Source organism: Rhinoraja longicauda, chromosome 8, assembly GCF_053455715.1.
Source record: "Rhinoraja longicauda isolate Sanriku21f chromosome 8, sRhiLon1.1, whole genome shotgun sequence".
Lineage (NCBI taxonomy): Eukaryota > Metazoa > Chordata > Chondrichthyes > Rajiformes > Arhynchobatidae > Rhinoraja > Rhinoraja longicauda.
Window position 1 is genome coordinate 11,203,745 of NC_135960.1, and position 23,250 is coordinate 11,226,994.

At 42.2% G+C, this 23,250-nt stretch overlaps 1 protein-coding gene across 4 annotated transcripts in view; it reads left to right on the forward strand.

The window, feature by feature from the left end:
* The window catches only part of ptpn4a (protein tyrosine phosphatase non-receptor type 4a), a 150,661-nt gene that overhangs the window by 44,360 nt on the left and 83,051 nt on the right, over nucleotides 1-23,250 (forward strand). For all 4 annotated transcript variants that reach the window (XM_078403321.1, XM_078403325.1, XM_078403322.1 and 1 more), the window contains one exon: nucleotides 15,477-15,631. In XM_078403321.1, the coding sequence (XP_078259447.1) occupies nucleotides 15,477-15,631 (155 nt within the window). The remainder of the gene's footprint in view (nucleotides 1-15,476; nucleotides 15,632-23,250) is intronic.

Below are 23,250 nucleotides of genomic sequence, written 5' to 3' on the forward strand. Positions count from 1 at the left end.
AGTGCTCATTTCAAGTTGAACTTATTACCGTATGGAATATTAACAAAGCTGTTACTGTTTGAGTATAATGGTGTTGAACAAAGGGAACTGTTCCATCAAATGTGCCAGTGTTTTTTGTTGGACTGACTTGAAGTATTTGCGCTTCAATTAAAAAAAATCTGAGCAAATGGAAGCTGTTTCATAATTGTGATTGAAAGAAGAGCCTGTAGAATCTTGTGATAATATAACCTTGTATTGACTTCAGTTGCTTTTAAAGATTCAATTTAAAAGACATTTGGACATGTACATGGATAGGAAACATTTCAGGCATTAGTGGGGTGGACTGGTGGTGTAGATATGGACAAAATGGAGCTACCGGGACTAACGACTAACTTAGATGGGGCATCCTAGTTGACATGGACGAATTGGGCTGTCGGCTTGATTTCACGCTGTCTGCTACTGATTCTGTCGTTTAAACATTAAATAATGAAAAGTGAAAATGGTACTTTTGATGTCTCCTTTTCAAAGATATGTTAAACAAATTAGCTCTTTTTGGTCCTTCTCCCCTCTCCAAGCATTCCAAAGGAACCTTTTAACTCTGACACTCCTTGGTTCAGTCTTCCACCACCTCCAGCATCCACTCCCCTGCTCAATCATTCTTACCATGGAACCAGGGGAGATGTAGCATATCTTCCCTTTCCATAATCTATTGACCAACATATCTTCCAAGTAGAGGAGTAATTTACTTTAGTGTTTTGCATCGTGTGCCCAGGTGTAACAACCTCTACATTGGAGAAACAAAACCCAAGTGGATGACCCAACTGGACGTTCTTTTAGGAAGGAGATGAGGAGACATTTCTTTAGTTAGAGGGTGGTGAATCTGTGGAATTCTTTGCCACAGAAAGCTGTGGAGGCCGTGGATATTTTTAAGGCAGAGATAGATTCTTGATTAATCCAGGTGTCAGAGGTTATGGGGAGAAGGCAGGAGAACAGGGTTAGGAGGGAGAGATAGATCAGCCATAATTGGATGACGGAGTAGACTTGATGGGCCGAATGGCCGAATTCTTCTCCTATCACTTATGACCATTTTGTAAAACAGCTCCTTTCTGTTTTCAAGGATGACCGTTGGCTTTTAATTTGGCTTTCCCTTGAATTCTCCAATCCTGACTTCTGACCTCCATTCTGGCTGCTTACAGTATTCCTGCACAGCATCTTGTCTTTGGAATAGATGTCCTTCAGCCACTGGGGCACCACGTTGCATTCAATATGTTCAGTTAACCAGGCCTTTCAATTTGTCAGAAGTTACTGGTTCTGGTGTTACTGGTTCTGGAGCAGAGAATGCTGATAATCAACTGGGGGTGACAGTTATTTGGATTGATCGCATGATAGATTGGGGAATTTGCCCCTCTTCTATATTTCATATTTTTAAGTGGCAGCCTTCCACTCTAACTCCCTGCATTTGGTAACAGATTGGCATTAGTGGGGGGTGGTTGGGTGGCAGAATAGGGAGATTGTATTCCAATCATCATGTGATGCACGCTGATTTACGGATGCTACCGGGTTTTTCTTTCTACAGCTAGAAATACTGAGTAATTTACTTTAGTGTTTTGCATTTTATGCCCACGTAGCTGATCGTTTGTCTTTCTGTTCTGTTTTTCAAGGCTAACCATGGGCTTTCAATTGCCTTTCCCATTAATTTTCCAATACACTTCCACTCTGATCTCCATTTCTGGTTGCTTACATTATTCCTGCACAGCATCTCGTCTTTGTAGGAGGACTGACGACCAACCTGATTGTGCCACTGTCATACAGAAACAGGTCCTTCGGCCCAACTTGCCCATACTGTCCAAGATGCCCTGTCCTTGCTAGTCCCACTAGCCTGCGCTTGGTCCATATCTCTCAACTTTTCATATTAACATATAACAACTACAGCATGGAAACAGGCCTGTCCGGCCCTACCAGTCCACGCCGACCATTCTCCCTGACCTAGTCTCATCTACCTGCACTCAGACCATAACCCTCCAATCCCCTCCTATCCATATACCTATCCAATTTTCTCTTAAATAATAAAATCGAGCCAGCCTCCACCACTTCCACTGGAAGCCCATTCCATACAGCCACAACCCTCTGAGTAAAGAAGTTCCCCCTCATGTTACCCCTAAACCTTTGTCCCTCAATTCTGAAGCTATGTCCCCTTGTTGGAATCTTCCCCACTCTCAAAGGGAAAAGCCTACCCACGTCAACTCTGTCCGTCCCTCTCATAATTTTAAAAACCTCTATCAAGTCCCCCCTCAACCTTCTACGCTCCAAAGAATAAAGACCCAACCTGTTCAACCTCTCTCTGTAGCCTAAGTGCTGAAACCCAGGCAACATTCTAGTAAATCTCCTCTGTACCCTCTCCATTTTGTCGACATCCTTCCTATAATTTGGCATATTCATGTAATTGTCCAAATATCTTTTAAATGTTGTCGTATTACCTGCCTCCACTGTCTCCTCTGGCAACTTGTTCCATATAGCATTCACCCACTGTGTGAAAAAGTTGCCGCTTAAACTCCCAAGGGCCCTGCCATTCACTGAAGGTCCTAGAAACATAGAAAATAGGTGCAGGAGTAGGCCATTCGGCCCTTCGAGCCTGCACCGCCATTCAATATGATCATGGCTGATCATCCAACTCAGTATCCCGTACCTGCCTTCTCTCCATACCCCCGATCCCTTTAGCCACATCTAACTCCCTCTTAAATATAGCCAATGAACTGGTCTCAACTACCTTCTGTGGCAGAGAATTCCACAGATTCACCACTCTCTGTGTGAAAAAAAACTTTCTTATCTCGGTCCTAAAAGACTTCCCCCTTATCCTTAAACTGTGACCCCTTGTTCTGGACTTCCCCAACATCGGGAACAATCTTCCTGCATCTAGTCTGTCCAACCCCTTAAGAATTTTGTAAGTTTCTATAAGATCTCCCCTCAATCTTCTAAATTCCAGCGAGTACAAGCTGTACTCTGTTCTCTGGTTTGACTTCCCAGAATGCAAAGCCTACAGTACAGTTTAATTTATTGTCACATGTACTGAGGTACAGTGAAAAGCTTTTGTTGCTTGCTAACCAGTCAGCAGAAAGACAAAGCATGATTATAATTGAGCCATTATAGATGCTTAATAAGGAAATAATAAAGCCGCAGTGTCTGATCAAGGATAGGCCAATAACTTTCTCAAAGTGACTGGTTGGAAATCTGGTCTTATTGTATCCTTTATCTTTAGTGAATGGGATTTAACAGCAGTAATGTATGGTGACCTCTAACTTGTATGTGTTTTAAGTTACTGTTCTTTAGTTTGAAAATAGTTTATTCATTTGGATTGCAAATTATCCAATTATTCTGTGACGAACTTACTTCAGAGATTGATGCTGATCTGTGATGGAAATGAGGGGAAGTTGTGCACCTGTACATAACTGCAATGCATTTGGAAGTGCAAACAAGTGGGATTAGCAGCATTCTAAAATGTTCCTATGACTTCAGTGTTCTATCATTTCCAAAGTCTGGTATTTAGACTTTAGACTTCATGGGCCTTTGGGCGGACTTTGAATCCGCACCGATCACCCTATACACTAACACTATCCTACACACTGGGGACAATTTATAATTTTAACAAATCCAATTAACCTACAAACCGGCACTCTTTGGAATGTGGTAGGAAACCGGAGCAGTCGGAGAAAACCCATGCAGTCACGCAGAGAACTTGCAAACTCCTTACAGACAGCACTCATAGTCAGGATCGAACCCGGGTCTCAGGCGCTGCAAGGCAGTATCTCTACCACTACACCACAGTGATGTCTGGTATCGAGCATCTAATTATCGGTAAAAGAAAGTCAAAACTGTTTAATTGTCATATGTTCCGAAACGGAACAATGAAATTCTTATATGCAGCAGCACAAGAGGTTTATAAACACAGGACTCAATAGATAACATAATAAACAAAAATTCAATAAATAAAAGCTCCAATACAGTGCAAAACAAAACAGAAGCCCAAAGTCTTCAGTGCAACCAAGGTAGTTCGGAGTTTAGTTGGGGTTTCCATTCAGATTACGATGGTGAAAGTGCTTTAATGCTTACCTTTTAAGTTTTCTTCCTCACTTTTAAATAGTTATCAGAATTGAAGTCTATTTATCCTTGATCCTACTTCCTTAGATATTTCCAGAGACTGGTTTTACGACACTTTTGCACTAAATTGTTTTTGATTATTACACAGCATTCTATTGATTTAACGTTGTTGATTCTATAGATCCTGTTTCCAGGGTAGTAATATGCAGTGCAGAAGTGCTTATGACTTTGCAAGCTTAGCATCAAATAGGGCACATAAGTATGTATTGGAATGAACTCCAAATGCTGGTTATACACCGACGATAAACACAAAATGCTGGAGTAAATCAGCGGGGCAGGCAGCATCTCTGGAGAGAAGGAATGGATGATGCTTTGGGTTGAGCCCCTTCATCAGACTGAGAGTCTAAAGAAGGATCTCGATCCAAAATGTCACCAATTCCTCCTCTCCAGAGATGCTGCATGTCCCACTGAGTTACACTAGTATTTTGTGTCTATCTTAAGAGACATAAGTAACTGTAGATGCTGGAATTTTGAGTATACTCAAGCTGACTGAATCCCACAGCCACCTTGACTATCTCTGACAACTCTCCCGTTTCTCAATTTCTCTATTTCCAACATGGGACAGACTATCAACTGCCATCTTGTACAAACAATAACACCCACAACTACCTGGACTACACATCCTCCCACCTTGCCTCTGCAAGGATGCCAACTCCCATTCCCCCTTATCCTCCCATTCTGTCCTCGTCCAACCATATACCTCCCTCCATCTTTATATTTTTACCACTTCCTCCTCCTTGTATCCTTTTCATCCCTAACCTCCGTCACTACCCCATCTGCAAAACAACCCCCATCACCTGTACCCACCTATCACTTTCCAAGCTTTGTCTCCCCACTTCTCTTCGAACTCCACCCCCCCTCCAATGAGACTGAAGAAAGGTCCCAACACCAATCGTCATCTGTTCATTCCCTCCACAGCTGCTGCCTGACCCGCTGAGTTTCTCCAGCAGTTTTTTTTTTGTTCTGCTCAAGCTTGCAAACAAAATTGTTAATATACTGAAAATTAGTTTTAGTTGCTAATAAAACTGCTTGCTGTAACTTGCCATTTTATGTTGATCGGTGCCTTTAGAAGTAAGGTTTTATGGCTTTTTTGATTCATTCATTACACATAACATTTAGGAACATTTTTGCAGTTTTGCTTGTTTCCTTTTTGCCGCGCTGACATTTAGGTGCAAATGTGCGGAACATTTTATTGGTTAACGCATCGAGGAATTTGCTTAAATACCAAGTTCATTTTTGTTAAAAAGGATAAACAAATGGCCAGCTATTTTATTCGCTTCTGTAGTTTTAATAATTCATTGCCTCATTTTATTAAAAAGATTGTGTGATCGGCTCATTGATATTAATGTCGCTGTGCATCAGTGAGTGTCTTCCTCAATCTGCCAGTTGCTCTGGGCAGATCATGACTTCATTTTCCATTATTTGTGGGAAAGAGTAGATTTAGGGAAAGAAAATAGCAAGATTTGGGAAGAGGAAAAGAACAATATGCATATGTTTATTAAAGTTGGTATTAACTGATTGGTCATAATGGGATGTATGGAAAAGTTTAAGCCATTTCAGTACTACAAATAATTACTGTCTCATACAAGTTTAAACATACTCATAGCAAAGCAAATTGTATTATTCTATTGATTTAGAATGGAAGAATGAGCAGTTACGATGATAATTGCATACAATGTACTATATTCAGAATGTTTAAGAAGCTTAAATTATACATTGCTGATAAATTCTTCAATGTGTTCTGAAACCACAATTGGTACTTACACTCTATAGAACCTCTGTTCAGGCAAAAACTGAATGAGTGAAGTCATTGTCACATATGGGTTGAGGTTTTCAAATGAAACATTAATTTCACTACTCAGTCCATGCAGATGTGTTTTGTAAAAAAGAAATTCCTGGGTATCCCACACAAGGGCTGAGCAATTAAAATGGAGGTTTGAAAGATATTTGAAGTATGGAAATGCAGCAAAATTAACTAAGATATCCTTAAGCAGACCAGTTACTTTGAGAAAAGTCTGCTTTACAAAAGCTGTAAAGTAAGCAACATTTCTGAGAAAGGCATTGAGAAGCTCTGCATCTGGTTTTTCAAATCAAGATAGATTTTTCTACCTGCAAGAATAGTCTTTGGGATTAGCCCTTGCATACTTGTGGTTAACAAATTACTGTCTTTGTTTTTCTAGTTTTGGTTTAGTTTAGAGATACAGCGCGGAAACAGGTCCTTCGACCCACCGGGTCCGCACTGACCAGTGATCCCCCGCACATGAACACCATCCTGCACACTAGGGACAATTTTACATATTTACCAAGACAATTAACCTACAATCCTGTACATCTTTGGAGTGTGGGAGGAAACCAGAGATCCTGGTGAAAACCCACGATGGTCACGGAGAAAACGTACAAACACCATACGGACAGCACTCGTAATCAGGTTCCCTGGCGCTATAAGGCAGCAACCTTATCAGTGTGCCACCGTTCCGCCATCCCGTTTTAATTCAGGATTTTGGAATTTTCATTTGAAAAGATTCTATCTCTTGATGTTATCTGTACTGTTTTATGAAAGTGCCTGATGTGGAGTTTCCTTAATTCTGGTGGATATTTGATTTTGTATCTGCATATTCAGTTGATCAAATATGAGGGGAACATGAAGCAAATTATAATGCAAATAAATTAAACCTAGTCATGAATTATCAATCTCCCATTTTGCAGCAGCCATTATGCTTGATAAATTTGGTTTATGCTAACGTATTCAAATTTGTAATATTAAATCAAATATAGACAAAGTAAATATCCTTTGAGGTGGGCGACACGGTGGCGCAGTGGGTGGCAAGTTGGCACAGCGGTAGAGGTTGCTGTCTTAGAGCTTATGGCAGCAGAGAACCGGGTTCGATCCAAATTACAGGTGTTGCCTGGACGGAGTTTATATGTATTCCCCGTGACCTGCGTGGGTTTTTTCCGAGATCTTTGGTTTCCCCCAATGCTCCAAAGGCATACAGCTTTGTAGGTTAATAGGCTTTGATAAAAATGTTAATTGTCCCTCGTGTGTGTAGGGTAGTGTTAATGTGCAGGGATCGCTGGTCAGTGCGGACGATGGGCCAAAGGGCCTGTTTCTGCACTGTATCTCTAAACTAAACTAAATACACTAGATTATGGAATAATACAAATCTACTTGTTTCTTGCCTCACTTATTGCACTTAACTTCTCTTATCTCTGGTTAATCTCTTTCTTTGTCATTTTCAGTCTCAGCTACTCTTGCATCCTTTCACCAGCTGAAGGTTCACAAACATATGTTTGCCAGTTGCTGGTTTTGTTCCAGATTGAGAAGCGCTGAATTATGGACAAAGATAATCAATATTCATCTGTGAAATAGGTCATTGCACAAGGCAAAGATTTATTGTGATAAAACTTTTTTAAAAATGTATCACTGGGTTTGTATTGTATGGTATTCAATTAAAATGCAACTTAGTCATCGTTATACATCATAGAAGCAAGCAGTTCAAACCTGTGGGTCCATACTGACCATCTGCCAATGTGTACTAATCCCACTTGCATAGACTTCATATCCAGGAAAATAGACTCTGGCTCCTTGCCCTTACCACGCTTCTTATAATTTTGTATGGTCTGCCCTGGTTTGACTTCCCAAAAGCATCTCTTCGTATTTGTTAAGTTCCATCTGCCTTATTTGAGGAAGGACATCCTTGCTATTGAGGCAGTGCAATGTAGGTTCATGAGGTTAATCCCTGAGATGGCGGGACTGTCATATGAGGAAAGATTGGAAAGACTGGGCTTGTATTCACTGGAATTTAGAAGGATGAGAGGGGATATTATAGAAACCTAGAAAATTATAAAAGGACTGGACAAGCTAGATGCAGGAAAAATGTTCCCAATATTGGGGGAATCCAGAACCAGGGGCCACAATCTAAGAATAAAGGGGAGGTGATTTAAAACTGAGATGAGAAAAAACTTCTTCACCCAGAGAGTTGTGAATTTGTGGAATTCTCTGCCACAGAAGGCAGTAGAGGCTAATTCACTGGATGAATTTTAAAGAGAGTTAGATAGAGCTCTGGGGGATAGCGGAATCAAGGGATATGGGGAGAAGGTAGGCACAGGTTATTGATTGTGGATGATCAGCCATGATCACAATAAATGGTGTTGCTGGTTCGAAGGGCCAAATGGCCTCCTTCTGCACCTATTTTCTATGTTTCTCGGACCCAGCACCAATTACTGTGGCACATCACTGGCCAGAGGCCTCCAATCTGAAAAGCAATCTCCCACTACCACCTTGTGCTTCCTGTCATCAGGCCAATTTAATATCTATTTGGCAAGCTCACCCTGGATCCCATATATTATAACCTTCAGGACTTTAATCATCTGATGCAATGCTACTTTGGGAACCACCCCCCTACCAGGCTATTTTAAACCCTCCCTTGGTATACTACCAATCTTCCTCACGGGAATTGGTACCTCTTCAGTTCAGATGCAACTTGTCACTCTTGTACAGACAGGTCAGCTCAGCCCCAGAGGAGATCGCAATGGTCCATATAACTGAAGCACTCTTCCCTGCACCAGCTCTTCAATAAATGCATTCATTTGCCATATTATCCTATTCCTCACTAATGTGAGCACTCTTGAGTAGGCAGGACAATGAACTAAACTAAACTAAACACGGGAGGCCCTGCCTCTTAATACTACCAAGCGTGTTTACATCAGTGGATCTCATGTCCATTGTTAACACCAGTAGGTACCACCCGTGTCCATTTCTGAATGTCCTGCACCTGGCATCAGGGAGGCAAAGTACCATCCTGGAGTGTCAATTGCAGTCACAGAAAAATCTACCTGTCACTGACTGTAGAGTCCCCTATCAACACCACTGTCCGAGACTGATCTTTCTCACAGCACACGGGCCATTGATTTGGCTGCTACTGTTGCTTTTTCCAGAGGCCAACTCCTTCCCTACCCCAACAACATCATCCAATCAATATCCATTAATTATAGAGGGATTGTATTCCCAGGAATGGGGCCGTATTATCTGTACATACGTTAAGAAACGCAAGACTGAAACAAAATAGTTATTTATTGACTTGGTGAGAGTAAATTCCATATTTTATATTTTCTGCTAGTTATTTGTGACTTTTGTTTGGGCTAAAAATCTGTAACCAGAATGGCTGTAACTTGGGGATTCCCTGTGCTTAGAGCTGCAACTTGATGTTTCCACTTGTACATTTTGATTTAATTTTTTGCCAATTACAAGACAGATTCATAATTCTTTCACTGATTGCATTGTAGCTGTAAAGAGCTGTGGAAGTTTCGTGGAATCTTCCTCTTGAAGCATAATCTTTAACAAACACATTCTCATGCTAAATTTGAATTTGCTACCTTAATGCAAAGAAGAAACAGGGATAGGGTACTTGGCCCCTCAAATCTGCCCCATAACTTAATGATCAAGGCTGATTTTTGGTGCTCTCGGCTCCTTTTCTATTTCCTCAGAACCCTTAATTCCTTGATCTTTCAAAAAGATGATCTAATTATCTTTATCCATATGTCAAATGATCTGGCTTCCACCACCACAAAATCCACTATAGTCTTGGAAAATAAATTTCTCAGCATCTTTTTAAATGCCCAGCTCCTTCCTTCATAGCTAAATTTTCTTCTTTCTGACTCCTACTCGTGAAAACATCTGCATCTGCCCCGAATCTTGTTGTAATTAGGCCACCCCTCATTCTTTCAACAAACTTTCTTAATGTATGTGCAGATGAAGTGGCTTTACGCACAGAAAATTGGGATACAGACCATTGTCTCGAGATGCAAGTCTCACCAGTAAAATGGGGTTGCCTTGCATTTCCAGACTATAATTTTTTATGGTTTTCTTATTTTATTTAATTAGCGGAGTTCAATTTGGATAAAATGTTCCAATTTCTCCATAGTTGTCAGTGTCCTATATATTTGCAGTAATGTAGAAAGGATGCCTTAAAAGCAAATGCCAGATTAAATGGTCAAATACCTAATGACTGTCCCATTTACATTCATTTGTTGATGGCAGCAATAAGTTATCATCATTGACTGTCTACAACAAGAGTTTGATGTTGGCTTTTGTTGATCTGTTGAATAATGCTGAATCAAGTCATCTGTTCCTAGCATATTGTCAAAGACCAGTGACAGTGTTAAATGGAGTGTGGGTGCTTGTTGTGGAAAGTGAACCAAATTTATGTAATCGCCGATACTTGTAATTTAATATGAAGGATAGTTGTAAATATTCAGAGGCTGATTTGTAATGCTATTCAGTTTGCCCTGCTTAACTTTGAACATTATAGTGAGTAGTCCTACCACAGGATTAAATTATAAATATTTCTGCAAACAATCGTTTAGAAATCCTGCTCGTAGAATGCCAAATTCCATTATCATTAATTCAAAAGAAAAATATTTGCATTCATGTGGAATTGAAGATTTAAAACAGATTTTTTTAAATTTTACTTTTCAGTTCGTGACTGCTCTTCCAAATCTATGGTTACGGCCGAACTTCAGAGGTGGTTTGGGTAATGGTGCACTTGGCTGATAGGTTTCCTTTTTGTGCTCTAATAAGCAGGCATCTGGCTGCTGGGTTGTTTCAGCACTGTGACCCATCCTATACGCAGCAAGCATTCAGTTACTGAGTGTAACTGTGAACTCCAGATTAATCCCCTCCCCCGCCCCCCCCCCCTCCTTTCTCAGGCATGAGACTTTGCAATTTTGGAGATGCTGTGGAGCTTCGGTAGGATACTAATTAAACGGTTTATTGAAACACTTTTGAGGCACACAACAGACCATTGTACTTTGGACACTGACTCTCTGCAGTGGGCTCAGTTTAGCAGTATGTGTCAGAAGTTAGAGCTGAAACTTTAAAAGCCATTTTGAAGCCCAAGTGCATTTCTTTTTAAACAGCAATCCATGTAGTTGGCAAGATCTCCAGATTTCCAGAGTTTTCTTTTAAAGAAGCCAGCAATTCCTTTCTGCTTAATAATATCGTAAACATCCCACAACAGTCCAGCTGAGGAATTTATAGCATAATATCAAAACGGCGATGACTAAAGCAGGCATGTTGGATCACGCTTACTCGTTTAGAGAAATGTGGCCTTGGGCGTACATGTTTGTCTATGGGAGTGTTCAGTGTGGAAATTGGTGAAATTGATGTCAAATGAGCTAAGAGTCTTTGTTTACTTAAAGCCTTGTGAAATGTGGAAACACACATGTACAGAACAAATCCTTTGGTCTACTGACCATGGTGCCAAATTAAACTAACCCCATCTATCTATTCCCTGCCTGCTCATGTCCGACTAAATACCTGTTAAATGTTGCTATCGTATCCGCATCTACCACCACCTCTGGCAGTGCAATCCAGGCACCTAGCAATCTGGAGAGTGAAAAAAACAACTTGCTAAAAAAACAAATCTCCTTCAAACTGAGTTTAAAATCAGAGTGGAGAGGGACTGAGGAGGGGGCGAGGGCTGGTAGGCAAATAAAGTCAGGTGTGGGAGAGGTGGGCGCAAGTGGAGACAGGCAAAGGAATAAAAGTAAATATTAAAAGTAAATAATAAAAGTAAATAACAATAAATATGGGCAATATGGGCAAAGGAATAAAAGTAAGGGAACCAGGTGTTGTTTGGAAGATTTAATGTATATTGAGGTACAGTGAAAGGTTTTGGTTTCCATGCTATCCAATCAAAATCAGATTAAGCTACACATAAATACAATCAAGCCGAACTCAAATACAATAGGGAGAATGTAGGAAAAGATAATGTCGATCATAGTTCTCATTACAGCACAACAATTCCAGAGGCAAAGTCCAATGTCGCCAATAAGGTAGAGGAGAATCTGACTGGATCCTAGCTTATGGAGGGATTGTTGAGAAACCTGATAAGAGAAGAGGCTATTCCTGAGTCTGGTGACACACACTTTTAAAGCTTCTGCATCTTCTGACAGGAGTTGTGAGAAGGAATGACCAGGGTCGGAAAGGGCTTTGATAACGTTACAGCATGGAAACGGACCTTTGGCCCAGTTTTCCCATGCTGACCAATGTACCTCGTCTACACAGGCTGCCTTCACGAGATAGCAAAAAATGTAGATGGAATTAATGGTGGTGAGTCTCGTTTGTGTGATGGACTGGGCAACATCCATAACTCTCTGTAATTTCTTGCAGTGTTGTACAAAGCTGTTCCCAAACCAATCTGTGATGCAACCCCACAATATGTTTTCTCAGGTGCATCTGTCGAAGTCTGTAAGAGTCATTGGAGACATGCTGAATATCCTCTGTTTCCTGGGGAAGGAGATAAGTTGGTGTGTCATCCTGGCTGTTGTTTCAATGTGGTAGGGCACAACAGATCAATGGTAAAATGGGATCTAGGGGCAAAGTGTTTGTTTACACAGTGGTTGAATTTCTACAACTTATTGCCAGAGGAAGTGGTGGAGTTAGATATACTCTGCATTTAAGAGACAACGAGGCACTTAAATTGACAATGCATAAAAGGTGACAGACTTCAAGCAACAAATCAGATTAATGTAAATGGGCAAAAATGGTGGCATGGGAGTGGCGGGCCTAACACAGTTAGTTTGATGTCTGAGTAAAACTTGTAAAGCAGCTTGGGGACGTTTAGAATTGGCTTGATGTTCTTTTGAGTACTGCTGATATTAGGCAGTACTTTATCCTTGGATGGGTAACAAATGTGTAATACAACATCTGTTTCTGTTTCTATTTTGAGCATTGTTGGTTACTTAGTAAAGCAGAGCACAATAAGCAATCAGCATTTGTTTTTGGCTGTTGAAAATCTGTACTTTCTTTGATTTGGGCTTCTACTGCTTTCAATGTCTGTGAAATTTTAAAGATTTTAAAGATTTAATTTGGAAGCCATAATTTCGAACTCATTGTCAAAGTAACAGTACTCTTTGATTTAGTGTTGGTTAGTGCACTAAGGAATTTATTCCAGGAATCTGTTTTGGGCAGGTTGACTAAATCCCAGATTGTTTGGGTCAGAATTTTCAGTTAAATTGTAATCTTTGCAATTAAATGTAAAACATCAGAAGTTACTGTCTGTGATGCAATCTTCAGTGCAACTTTCAGCAATTTATCAAAAGTTGAGGTATATACCAGCTGTGTTTATTGAAAAAAAACTACTTGAAAATAGTTGCGGCTTTTGATGGCTTGGCAAACTCTGGTCTTAACCTGATTGAATGTGAATTTATTAATTCCCTTAATTAAAACAAAAGTGTAAATCAGTTTCCACATTGGCATGTGAATGCTCCAGTTTACTTTGAGCACAAAAATGTTTTTTTTTTAAACATTGAAATTTTCTGATTTGGGAAAGTTTGCTCATAACATTACCCTTGTTTTATACCAGATACATCTTAATGAGGAAATGCTGGAAAAGTGCAGTTTTATTCCACAGAGGAAGCTACATGTTTTGTAGTCTGTTTATATTTTTTATTGAATACCTCTCTGAATACAAAATTCAGGTCCTTTGTACACTACTTTCAGTTGCAGTCAGATATGCTGCATCCTATATGATGGTACGCAGTGTTATTTTGTCAGAGGAAATATTTTGGTTTAGTTTTGTGGAATGACCAGCATGTGCTTATGTTAAAGTTGATTCATTTTATTTACTTGTGATGCAAGTTATCAATGCTGATAAACCGAGATAATGTTATTGACAGCAACGTGTACAATCAGAAAATTCTCCAATCCATTGGCCTATCCCCATTGAACCACTTCCTTCATTTATCAGTAATCTCCACGCTGTTTCTAGGAATTGAAGAGGGATTAGGAGAAATGATTGAGAGCAAATTTTGAACTTCTGAGAACAGCAGAGGTCCTTGAAAGACCAAAAGGCCACCATCTGTGGAAGTTTGTGGTGCGTTACTATGGACTAGGTTCATAAAAAGGAAGAAAGCATTTTAAATTTACTGAACAGGACATTGTACATGAAACAGAAAATTGCAAAAGTCAGATATCTAAAATAAAAATGTAAAATGTGAGAAATATTTGTAGCAGCTGTGGAGTATGAAGGTGTTTAAGTTTGAGTAGCCATCCAGACCTTTATGCATTTGAAATTGATTTATTCAAAACAGTTAATGCTGAAGAATTTACTTTTGCTTTCTTCCAGTTCAGATCAGCAATAAATGCCATCAATTACCGGTGGCTATCCATTGAATATATTTTTTTAAACAACCTTCCATGTTCATATCTACTGTCCTTTAAAAACTTCAAAGGAGATGTATTTTGATTGCCAATCATTATTTGTTTGTACCTTATTCCAGATAATGTTACAGGTTGATAACTTGAAATGCTAATTGTTCCTCTATAAATAGCCTGACCTAACAATTTCCAGCATTTGTTTTTATTGGGCTTGAGTGTTTCATTGAGAGATCGCAGGATGTATTACAGAAGGAATTTCCTGCATCTTAAAATATTAATCTGTTATGGTTGTTGCATCTGCTTTCAGTTCTAGTTTTAATATTACCAATATAAAGAACAATTGCTTATCCATTAAATTTGAATGACCAATTGGATTTTTCTGTTTATGCATAGGGAATAACTATTAATGAAGGCTTTGGATTCGTTTTATAACTGTAAAACATTCGTTCCTAATTACTCTGCATGTTTTATGACCAATTTAAAAATGGCATGCAAAATATTCTGATAATCTAAATTGTATTTTCCTCGATTCTACCAGGTTGGCTCCTTTCCAGTTGTTGTTTTTTCTTCTCATGTTAATGTTCACTGAAATAATCCAACATGGCATATATTATGACCCGGCCTGGGATCTTCAATGCATAGTACATTTATTGTAGTGAGTTTCAGGGGAACCCAAAATGGGGGTGGCTCTCTGCATTTTCCCAAAATGCAATGTGATCTTGTTTTGCCACAAAACATGTGTAATTTTAATAGCTCAAAGCTACAGCATGTAAACAGGCTGTCGACCCACCAAGTCCATGCTGATCACCAAGCACCCATTTTTAAACTAATTTTACCCAAACCAATTTTCTTTTTCCCCTTTTACACACTTGAGGCAACTTACTGTGGCCAATTATCCTTTCAAAATGCCCATTTTTGGAATGTGGGAAGAAATGAGCTCCCAGAGGAAAGCCAAGTGGTCATAAAGTGGAATCTCCAAGCAGTACTTGAGGTCCTGATTGAATCTGTCACTGGAACTATGTGGTAGCAATGTTTTATTGTAATCGGCAACAATGTTTGTTCATTTCCATCTAATTCCAGTCAATTTGCTATATTTTTGGTCAAATTGCATTTTTAGCTATCTCGAAAATCCTCGATTATATGAAGATTTTCTTATTAACTATTGATTTTATTATTTACATAGATCCCGTGTGGACAGTAATGACATCACGCTTCCGGTTGCCAGCTGGCAGGACTTACAATGTACGAGCATCTGAACTGGCTAGGGATAGACAACACACAGAAGTGGTGTGCAACGTACTTCTCCTGGATAATACTGTTCAAGCTTTCAAAGTTAATGTAAGTTGATAACTTTTTGAATTTTAAGCAGGTTTGTTTAATTGACTGAATTCTTAACTTTGGCAAACCTGCTAGGGATTGGTGGATTTTGAGGTATAAGAGACAAAATAATTAACAGTATAGTGACTGGGTGAATGTGCAGTTTGTTCCTTCATCTGGTATGGTGTGGAAGGGAATGGGATGAGTGTGCCGTTTCTGTCTAGTTCAGAACAAAGAAGATTACTTGAAGGTCTAGTTTTGTTTTAGTTTCTCCTGCTGCAATATAAAAACAGTATCAGCATTGATGTGGAGTTATGTACATGATCTCATGGCGACAGTTCATCAGAGATGCGTATGCCTAGGAATTTGAAGCAGTTGACTCTCTCCACTGTTGTCACACCAATGAGGACATGTGCATGGTTCCTCTGCTTTCACTTCCTGATGCAACAAACAGCTCCTTGGTCTTGCCTACATTGAGAGCAGGATTGTGTTTCTTGCACCACTCAACCAGATTATCAATCTCCCTGCTGTAAGATGAATCATTACCCGTTAAACTTACAATGATGGTGGTATTGGTGAATTTAATGGCGGTGTTGAAGTTGTACAGTCGTGGGTACAGAGGGATAGAGCAGGAGTCCGAGCACACGGTCCTGAGGTGCCCCTATACTAATGATCAGGGAGGAGGTGATATTGTTGCCAATCTATACTGATTGAGGTCTGCTGGTGAGGATGCTGAGGATCCAGTTGCATAGGGAGGAACAGAGATCCTGTTGCCTGGGTTTGAGTTTGGAAGGACGAAGGTGTTGAATGCTGAGATGTAATCAAAGAGCAACAGCTTGACATGTTGTCCACATGGTCCAATGCAGAGTGGAGAGCCAATGAGATTACATCAACTGTCATTCTGTTGTGGCGGTTGGCAAATTGAAGTGGGTCCTGTTCATTATCGAGACGGAAGTTGATCTGCATCATAACCAACCTCTCAAAATACTTCACAATGGACTGCCGTTGAGCCATGTCATCTTGCTAATCTTGCTAATTATGGATATCCTTTGAAAGCAGCTGAGGTCCTCAGACCATGGGCGTGAGACATTTAAGATGTTTGCGAAAAGACAGCCAGTTATTTAGTCTAGGTTTTCAGAAGGCAGCCAAGTGCGGTCAAGGCTGGATATTTTCTGAGGGTTCACCCTTGAAGGATATGCAAACATCGGCCTTGGAGACTGCGATTACAGGGTTGTTGGGGATTGTGGGGCCCGTGGAAGAATGTTTTTTCTACTTTTCGAAGCAAACATTAAAAGTATTGAAAAGATAACGCTGGAGTAGCTCATCGGATCAGGCATTATCTCAGGAGAACATGGATAGGTGACATTTTGGGTTGAGACCTTTCAGACTAAAACCTTCACCCTTAATCCAGTCTGAAGAAGAGCCCCGACCTGAAACACCGCCTATCCTTGTTCTTCTGTGATGATAAGCTGATACGCTGAACAACTACAGCAGTCTGTATTTTGTAAACCAGCATCTGCCATTCCTTTTTTCTACATAAAAAGCATTGAGTTCATCCAGGAGTGTTATGTCTCTGTCACTTAAGCTACTCAGTTTCGTCCTATAGGGCTCTTGTGCGGCAGGTGAGGTCACGACCCCTGACCTGAAATGTTGCCACGCAACGCCTTCTGGAGGACAAGTGGTGTACTGGAGGCAAGCACTTACTATGGCGGCAAGAACAGGAAAGCAGAGTATTACCTGAATGGTGACCGATTGGGAGAAGGGGAGATGCTATGTGACCTGGGTGTCATGGTGCACCAGTCATTGAAAGCAAGCATGCAGGTGCAGCAGGCAGTGAAGAAAGCGAATGGTATGTTGGCATTCATAGCAAGAGGATTTGAGTTTAGGAGCAGGGAGGTTCTGCTGCAGTTGTACAGGGCCTTGGTGAGACCGCACCTGGAGTATTGTGTGCAGTTTTGGTCTCCTAACCTGAGGAAAGACGTTCTTGCCTTAGAGGGAGTACAGAGAAGGTTCACCAGATTAATCCCTGGGATGGCGGGACTTGCATATGAGGAAAGACTGGATAGACTGGGCTTGTACTCGCTGGAATTTAGAAGACTGAGGGGGGATCTTATAGAAACATATAAAATTCTTAAGGGGTTGGAGAGGCTAGATGCGGGAAGATTGTTCCCGATGTTGGGGGAGTCCAGAACCAGGGGTCACAGCTTAAGGATAAGGGGGAAGTCTTTTAGGACCGAGATGAGAAAACATTTCTTCACACAGAGAGTGGTGAGTCTGTGGAATTCTCTGCCACAGAAGGTAGTTGAGGCCAGTTCATTGGCTATATTTAAGAGGGAGTTAGATGTGGCCCTTTTTGCTAAAGGGATCAGGGGGTATGGAGAGAAGGCAGGTACAGGCTACTGAGCTGGATGATCAGCCATGATCATATTGAATGGCGGTGCAGGCTCGAAGGGCTGAATGGCCTACTCCTGCACCTATTTTCTATGTTTCTATGGCTGCCAGTGCAGCGGGGCCGTTTTCGGTCCCAGAAGCCGTTGAATTGTCACAGTTTTTTGCCAGAATTCTGCCAGAAACTGAAGTCAAAATCGCCACTAAACTTGCAACACCTCAGTTCCAACCAAAAATCTTTATGAATGGCACCACATAATTACAGTGCTTAATCACATCAGGCTGCTTAACTGTTGTTCCAGGTAATGTAGGAAAATAACTGCTGATGCTGGTACAAATCGAAGGTATTTATTCACAAAATGCTGGAGTAACTCAGCAGGTCAGGCAGCATCTCGGGAGAGAAGGAATAGGTGACGTTTCAGGTTGAGATCCTTCTTCAGACTGTCGGGGCAGGACAAAGGAAGGATATAGGTGGAGACAGGAAGATAGAGGGAGAACTCAGAAGGGGGAGGGGAAGAGAGGGACAGAGGAACTATCTAAAGTTGGAGAATTCAATGTTCATACCACTGGGCTGCAAGCTGCCCAAGCGAAATATGAGGTGCTGTTCCTCCAATTTCCGGTGGGCCTCACTATGGCACTGGAGAAGGCCCATGACAGAAAGGTCAGAGTGGGAGGGGGAGTTGATGTGCTCAGCCACCGGGAGATCAGGTTGGTGAAGGCCGACTGAGCGAAGGTGTTGAGCGAAATGATTGCCGAGCCTGCGTTTGGTTTCGCCGATGTAAAGAAGTTGACATCTAGAGCAGCGGATACAATAGATGAGGTTGGAGGAGGTGCAGGTGACCCTCTGTCTCACCTGGAAAGACTGTTTAGGTCTTTGGATGGAGTTGAGGAGGGAGGTAAAGGGACAGGTGTTGCATCTCCTATGGTTGCAGGGGAACGTGCCCGGGGATGGAGTGGTTTGGATAGGAAGGGACGAGTGGACCTGGGATTTACAGAACGCAGAAAGAGGAGGGGATGGGAAGATGTGGCCAGTAGTGGGGTCCCGTTGGAGGTGACGGAAATGTTGGAGGATGATTTGATGGATACGCTGGCTGATGGGTTGGAAGGTGAGACGAGGGGGATGCCCTAATGCCCTAATGTGAAACACCTCATCCTGGGCGCAGATGCGGCGTAGACAGAGGAATTGGGAGTAGGGGATAGACTTTTTGCAGGAGACAGGGTGGGAAGAAGTGTCGTCCAAATAGCTGTGTGAGTCAGTGGGTTTATAGTAGATGTCAGTCATTAGTCTGTCTCCTGTGATGGAGATGGTGAGGTCCAGAAACGTTAGGGAGATGTCGGAGATAGTCCAACTATATTTAAGAGCAGGATGGAAATTGGTAGTGAAGTGTATGAAGTCAGTGAGTTCTGTATGGGTACAAGTGGTAGCACCAATGCAGTCGTCGATGTAGCGGAGGTAGAGTTCGGGGATGGGGCCAGTGCACGCCCGGAACAGGGATTGTTCAACGTACCCGACAAAGAGGCAGGCATAGCTGGGGCCCATGCGAGTGCCCATAGCTACGCCTCTGGTTTGGAGGAAGTGGGAGGAGTCAAAGGAGAAGTTGTTAAGGGTAAGAACCAGCTCTTCTTGGCGGAGGAGAGTGTTAGTAGATGGGGATTGGCTGGTTCTACGGTCGAGGAAGAAACGGAGGGCTTCAAGACCATCCTTGTGGGGGATGGAAGTGTAGAGTGACTGGACATCCATGGTAAAGATGAGGGAGTAGGGGCCTGGAAACTGGAAGTTATTGAGGAGACGGAGAGCATGTGAGGTGGCTTGGATGTAGGTGGGGAGGGATTTGACATGGGGGGATAGGATGGAGTCGAGGTAGGTGGAAATAAGTTCGGTGGGACATGAGCAGGCAGAGACAATGGGTCTGCCGGGACAGTTCTGTTTATGGATTTTAGGTAGGAGGTAAAATCAGGCCGTGCGGGGCTGGGGAACAATAAGTTTGGAAGCATTAGAAGGTTGAGCGCCGGAAATGGTGAGGTCCGTGATGGTGTTGATGATTAAGGTCTGGTGTTCGTCGGTGGGGTCATGGTCCAGGGATAGGTAGGAGGAGGTGTCTGAGAGTTGTCGTCTGGCCTCGGTCCGGTAGAGGTCGGAACGCCAGACTACCACAGCACCTCCCTTGTCAGCGGGTTTGATGACTAGGTCAGGGTTGTTGCAGAGTGAGTGGAGGGCTGCACATTCAGGATTGGAGAGGTTAGAGTTAGTCAGGGGAGTGGAGAATTTGAGGCGGTTAATGTCACGCCGGCAGTTGGAGATGAAAAGTTCTAGTGAGGGTAGTTGGCCAGCCGGGGGGGTCCAAGAGGAGGGGTCCACTGGAGACGGGAGAAGGGGTCATCACTGGGGGGGTGAGGACTCCTTTCCATGGAAAAAGGCTTGGAGGCGGAGGAGACGGAAGAGCTCCACATCACACCTCTCTTCCCCTCCCCCTTCCCAATTCTCCCTCTATCTTCCTGTCTCCACCTATATCCTTCCTTTGTCCCGCCCCTCTGACATCAGTCTGAAGAAGGGTCTCGACCCGAACCATCACCCATTCCTTCTCTCCTGAGATGCTGCCTGACCAGCTAAGTTACTCCAGCATTTTGTGAATAAATAACTGTTGTTCCAACTGCGGGGTTAACTGCGGGGTTCCACAGGGCTCCATCCTAGGCCCCATTCTCTTCTCTCTGTACATGCTCCCCCTCGGCCAAATCATTCAAAGGCACGGCATTTCTTTCCACTGCTATGCAGATGACACACAGCTTTATCTCCCCCTGAAACCCAACAACCGGTCAAATTTAATCAGCCCCATGCATTGCCTTGAGGACATAAAATGTTGGATGGCACAGAACTTCCTTCAGTTAAACGAGAGCAAGTCTGAGGACATGAGGGTTGTGTTTAACTGTGCTATACAAATAAAATGGACTTGACTTGACTTGTTTCCCTCCGTGTCATAAATGTGCCCTGACTTGTATCTGTGGCCGAAACCAGTGCATGAAGTGAAGTCTCTCTGGCCACAAAAGGCAGATCGGTTCTCCACTCATTACAATGCAATGGTTGACATCGCATTCCCCTTGAGGTGAAGCTGTGGAGGAGACGTTAGATACAAAATGCTGGAGTAACTCGGCGGGACAGGCGGCATCTCTGGAGAGAGGGAATGGGTGACGTTTCGGGTCCAGATCCTTCTCGACCCGAGGCCTCACCCATTCCTTCTCTCCAGAGATGCTGCCTGTTCCACTGAGTTACTCCAGCATTTTGTGTCTATCTTCGGTTTGCACCAGCATCTGCACATTTTGTCCTCCCTACACCTTGTGGAGACACGAGAGGGAAGAGGTCAGACACACTCTGGACCTGGCTGTCTTGCTCCAGGACACGCCATGTAATGATGGTGTAACCAGCTCTGGAAGGGCATTGGCAGCCCAGAGGGAGTGTAAACCCGAGTTATTTTGAATAGGAGCGAAAATGTTCCACGTCTTGTACTGCAGAGATAGTCGTTGTTTTTGCGTGGAAGTTAAGCTCTGCTCTCTCGCATCTCCGTTTCCACTGGCGCCGTTTCCAAAGTGGCGACCACGGTGCCGATAAAGTACTAGATAAATCATCGTGATGAGAAACGCAGTGTAAACCCGACACCTGGTGACCCACGGCACACTATAGAGCTGGGGTGGGGAGGGAGTTGGAATGTAGGCAAGGAGGAGCTTTAATGAACTCTGAAGGCGCACTATACAGTAAGTGTTCAGCGTTTCAGATGCCTGACCCAGCTTTTTGTGTCTCACCAAAGGTTGAAGCCAGCGTCTACAGTTCCTCCCTGCACAAGTGTTCGGCGTTGTCAGTGTGGCACCGCTGGACTGATACAAAGCCAACTTGTAACGCGCAGTCATCTCATTCATCCTTCTCTCCAATCAATTCCCGGGCACAGCTTGTTGCTAACTCGGTGCATTCTCCTCCTCTCTCGTCAGAGGTTTAAATTGAAGGTAGACAAAATGCTGGAGTAACTCAGCGGGACGTATGTGTTGCATGTATGACGAGTGTATGCCGGAGGCTTGCTTGTCCTCCAGAACGCTTGAGCGACTCCGTACGTCACGCCCTTTGACCTTATGACCTACCGTGCAAGGCCTCCATTGGAAGTGATGGCATGCAAGCCCTGCCACCCTCTGACTCTCGCGTTTAATCCAGAAGTGTCTCTACATTCTCAATGGCATTTTTGAGATCTTAGCTGGACTAGTTTTGACTCTGGGTTCACCTTACTTGAATGGTGCAATATTAGCAATATTTCTATTTGGAATAACTGAATTTATTGTATATTTATTGTTGCGTTTAATGTACCGGTAAATCTGCAGCAAGCAAGAATTTAATTGTTCCGATCCATATCCAGTGCAAATGACGAATACTCTTGAATCATGATGCTCTTGGTAGAGTAGATTATTGGGGGTTATCTTGCTTTCTCTTGCTTAGAGTTGTTCTTGTGGTTAGTCATTTGGAAAAAAAAACATTTTGGTAATTACACTATTTAGATGCAGTGTTGCAATTGTAAGGAATAAAATCTTTGAAGTGTAGGTGGCAAAAGCTGCTACGTAACAGAAATGTAGTTTATGGCAGGATGTGCAATATTGAAAACCTGGAGAAATATTTGTTAGTGCTGAAACTGGTGCAGATTTTAGTAAAGAAATTAGATTGATGTGTGGCTAATCACCAAGTCATGTATCTGTTCTGAGAAGATTACATATGTGAATTAGGTTATTGTGCAGTGAGCAGTTTTGACAAAAGAAAGGATGTTTTCTGCGACATCCTTTCACGATCAGTCGACATGCCAGAAACTTGGTCATCACCTTCCATGTAATGGTTTTGAATAATCAAAATAGCTAACACTCCCATCAGGAAGTTCGCAGATTTTATCTCAAATTTTCCTGTTTAGGATATTTTCTAACAAAATATCCATACGCAGACTACAAAAGCCAGCAAAGACTAGAACATCGTAGTATTTGAAAAGTATTTTGTTAGCACTTTGCAAAATTCACTTCCATCATCATTCTGCTTGTTGAATTTAAACTTGGCTGCATAGCAAAAAGCTAAGGGTATCAGTTGATGAGACTGACATTTCTATCTACTGGACTTTAACAGAGCTCGGTTCTAGGCCCTTCTATTGGTATATGCAAAAGATTTGGATGTGTGATGGCACAATGATTTTGAACTTTGTAGTTGATACCAAGGTTGCAATGTGATCAATTGAGGA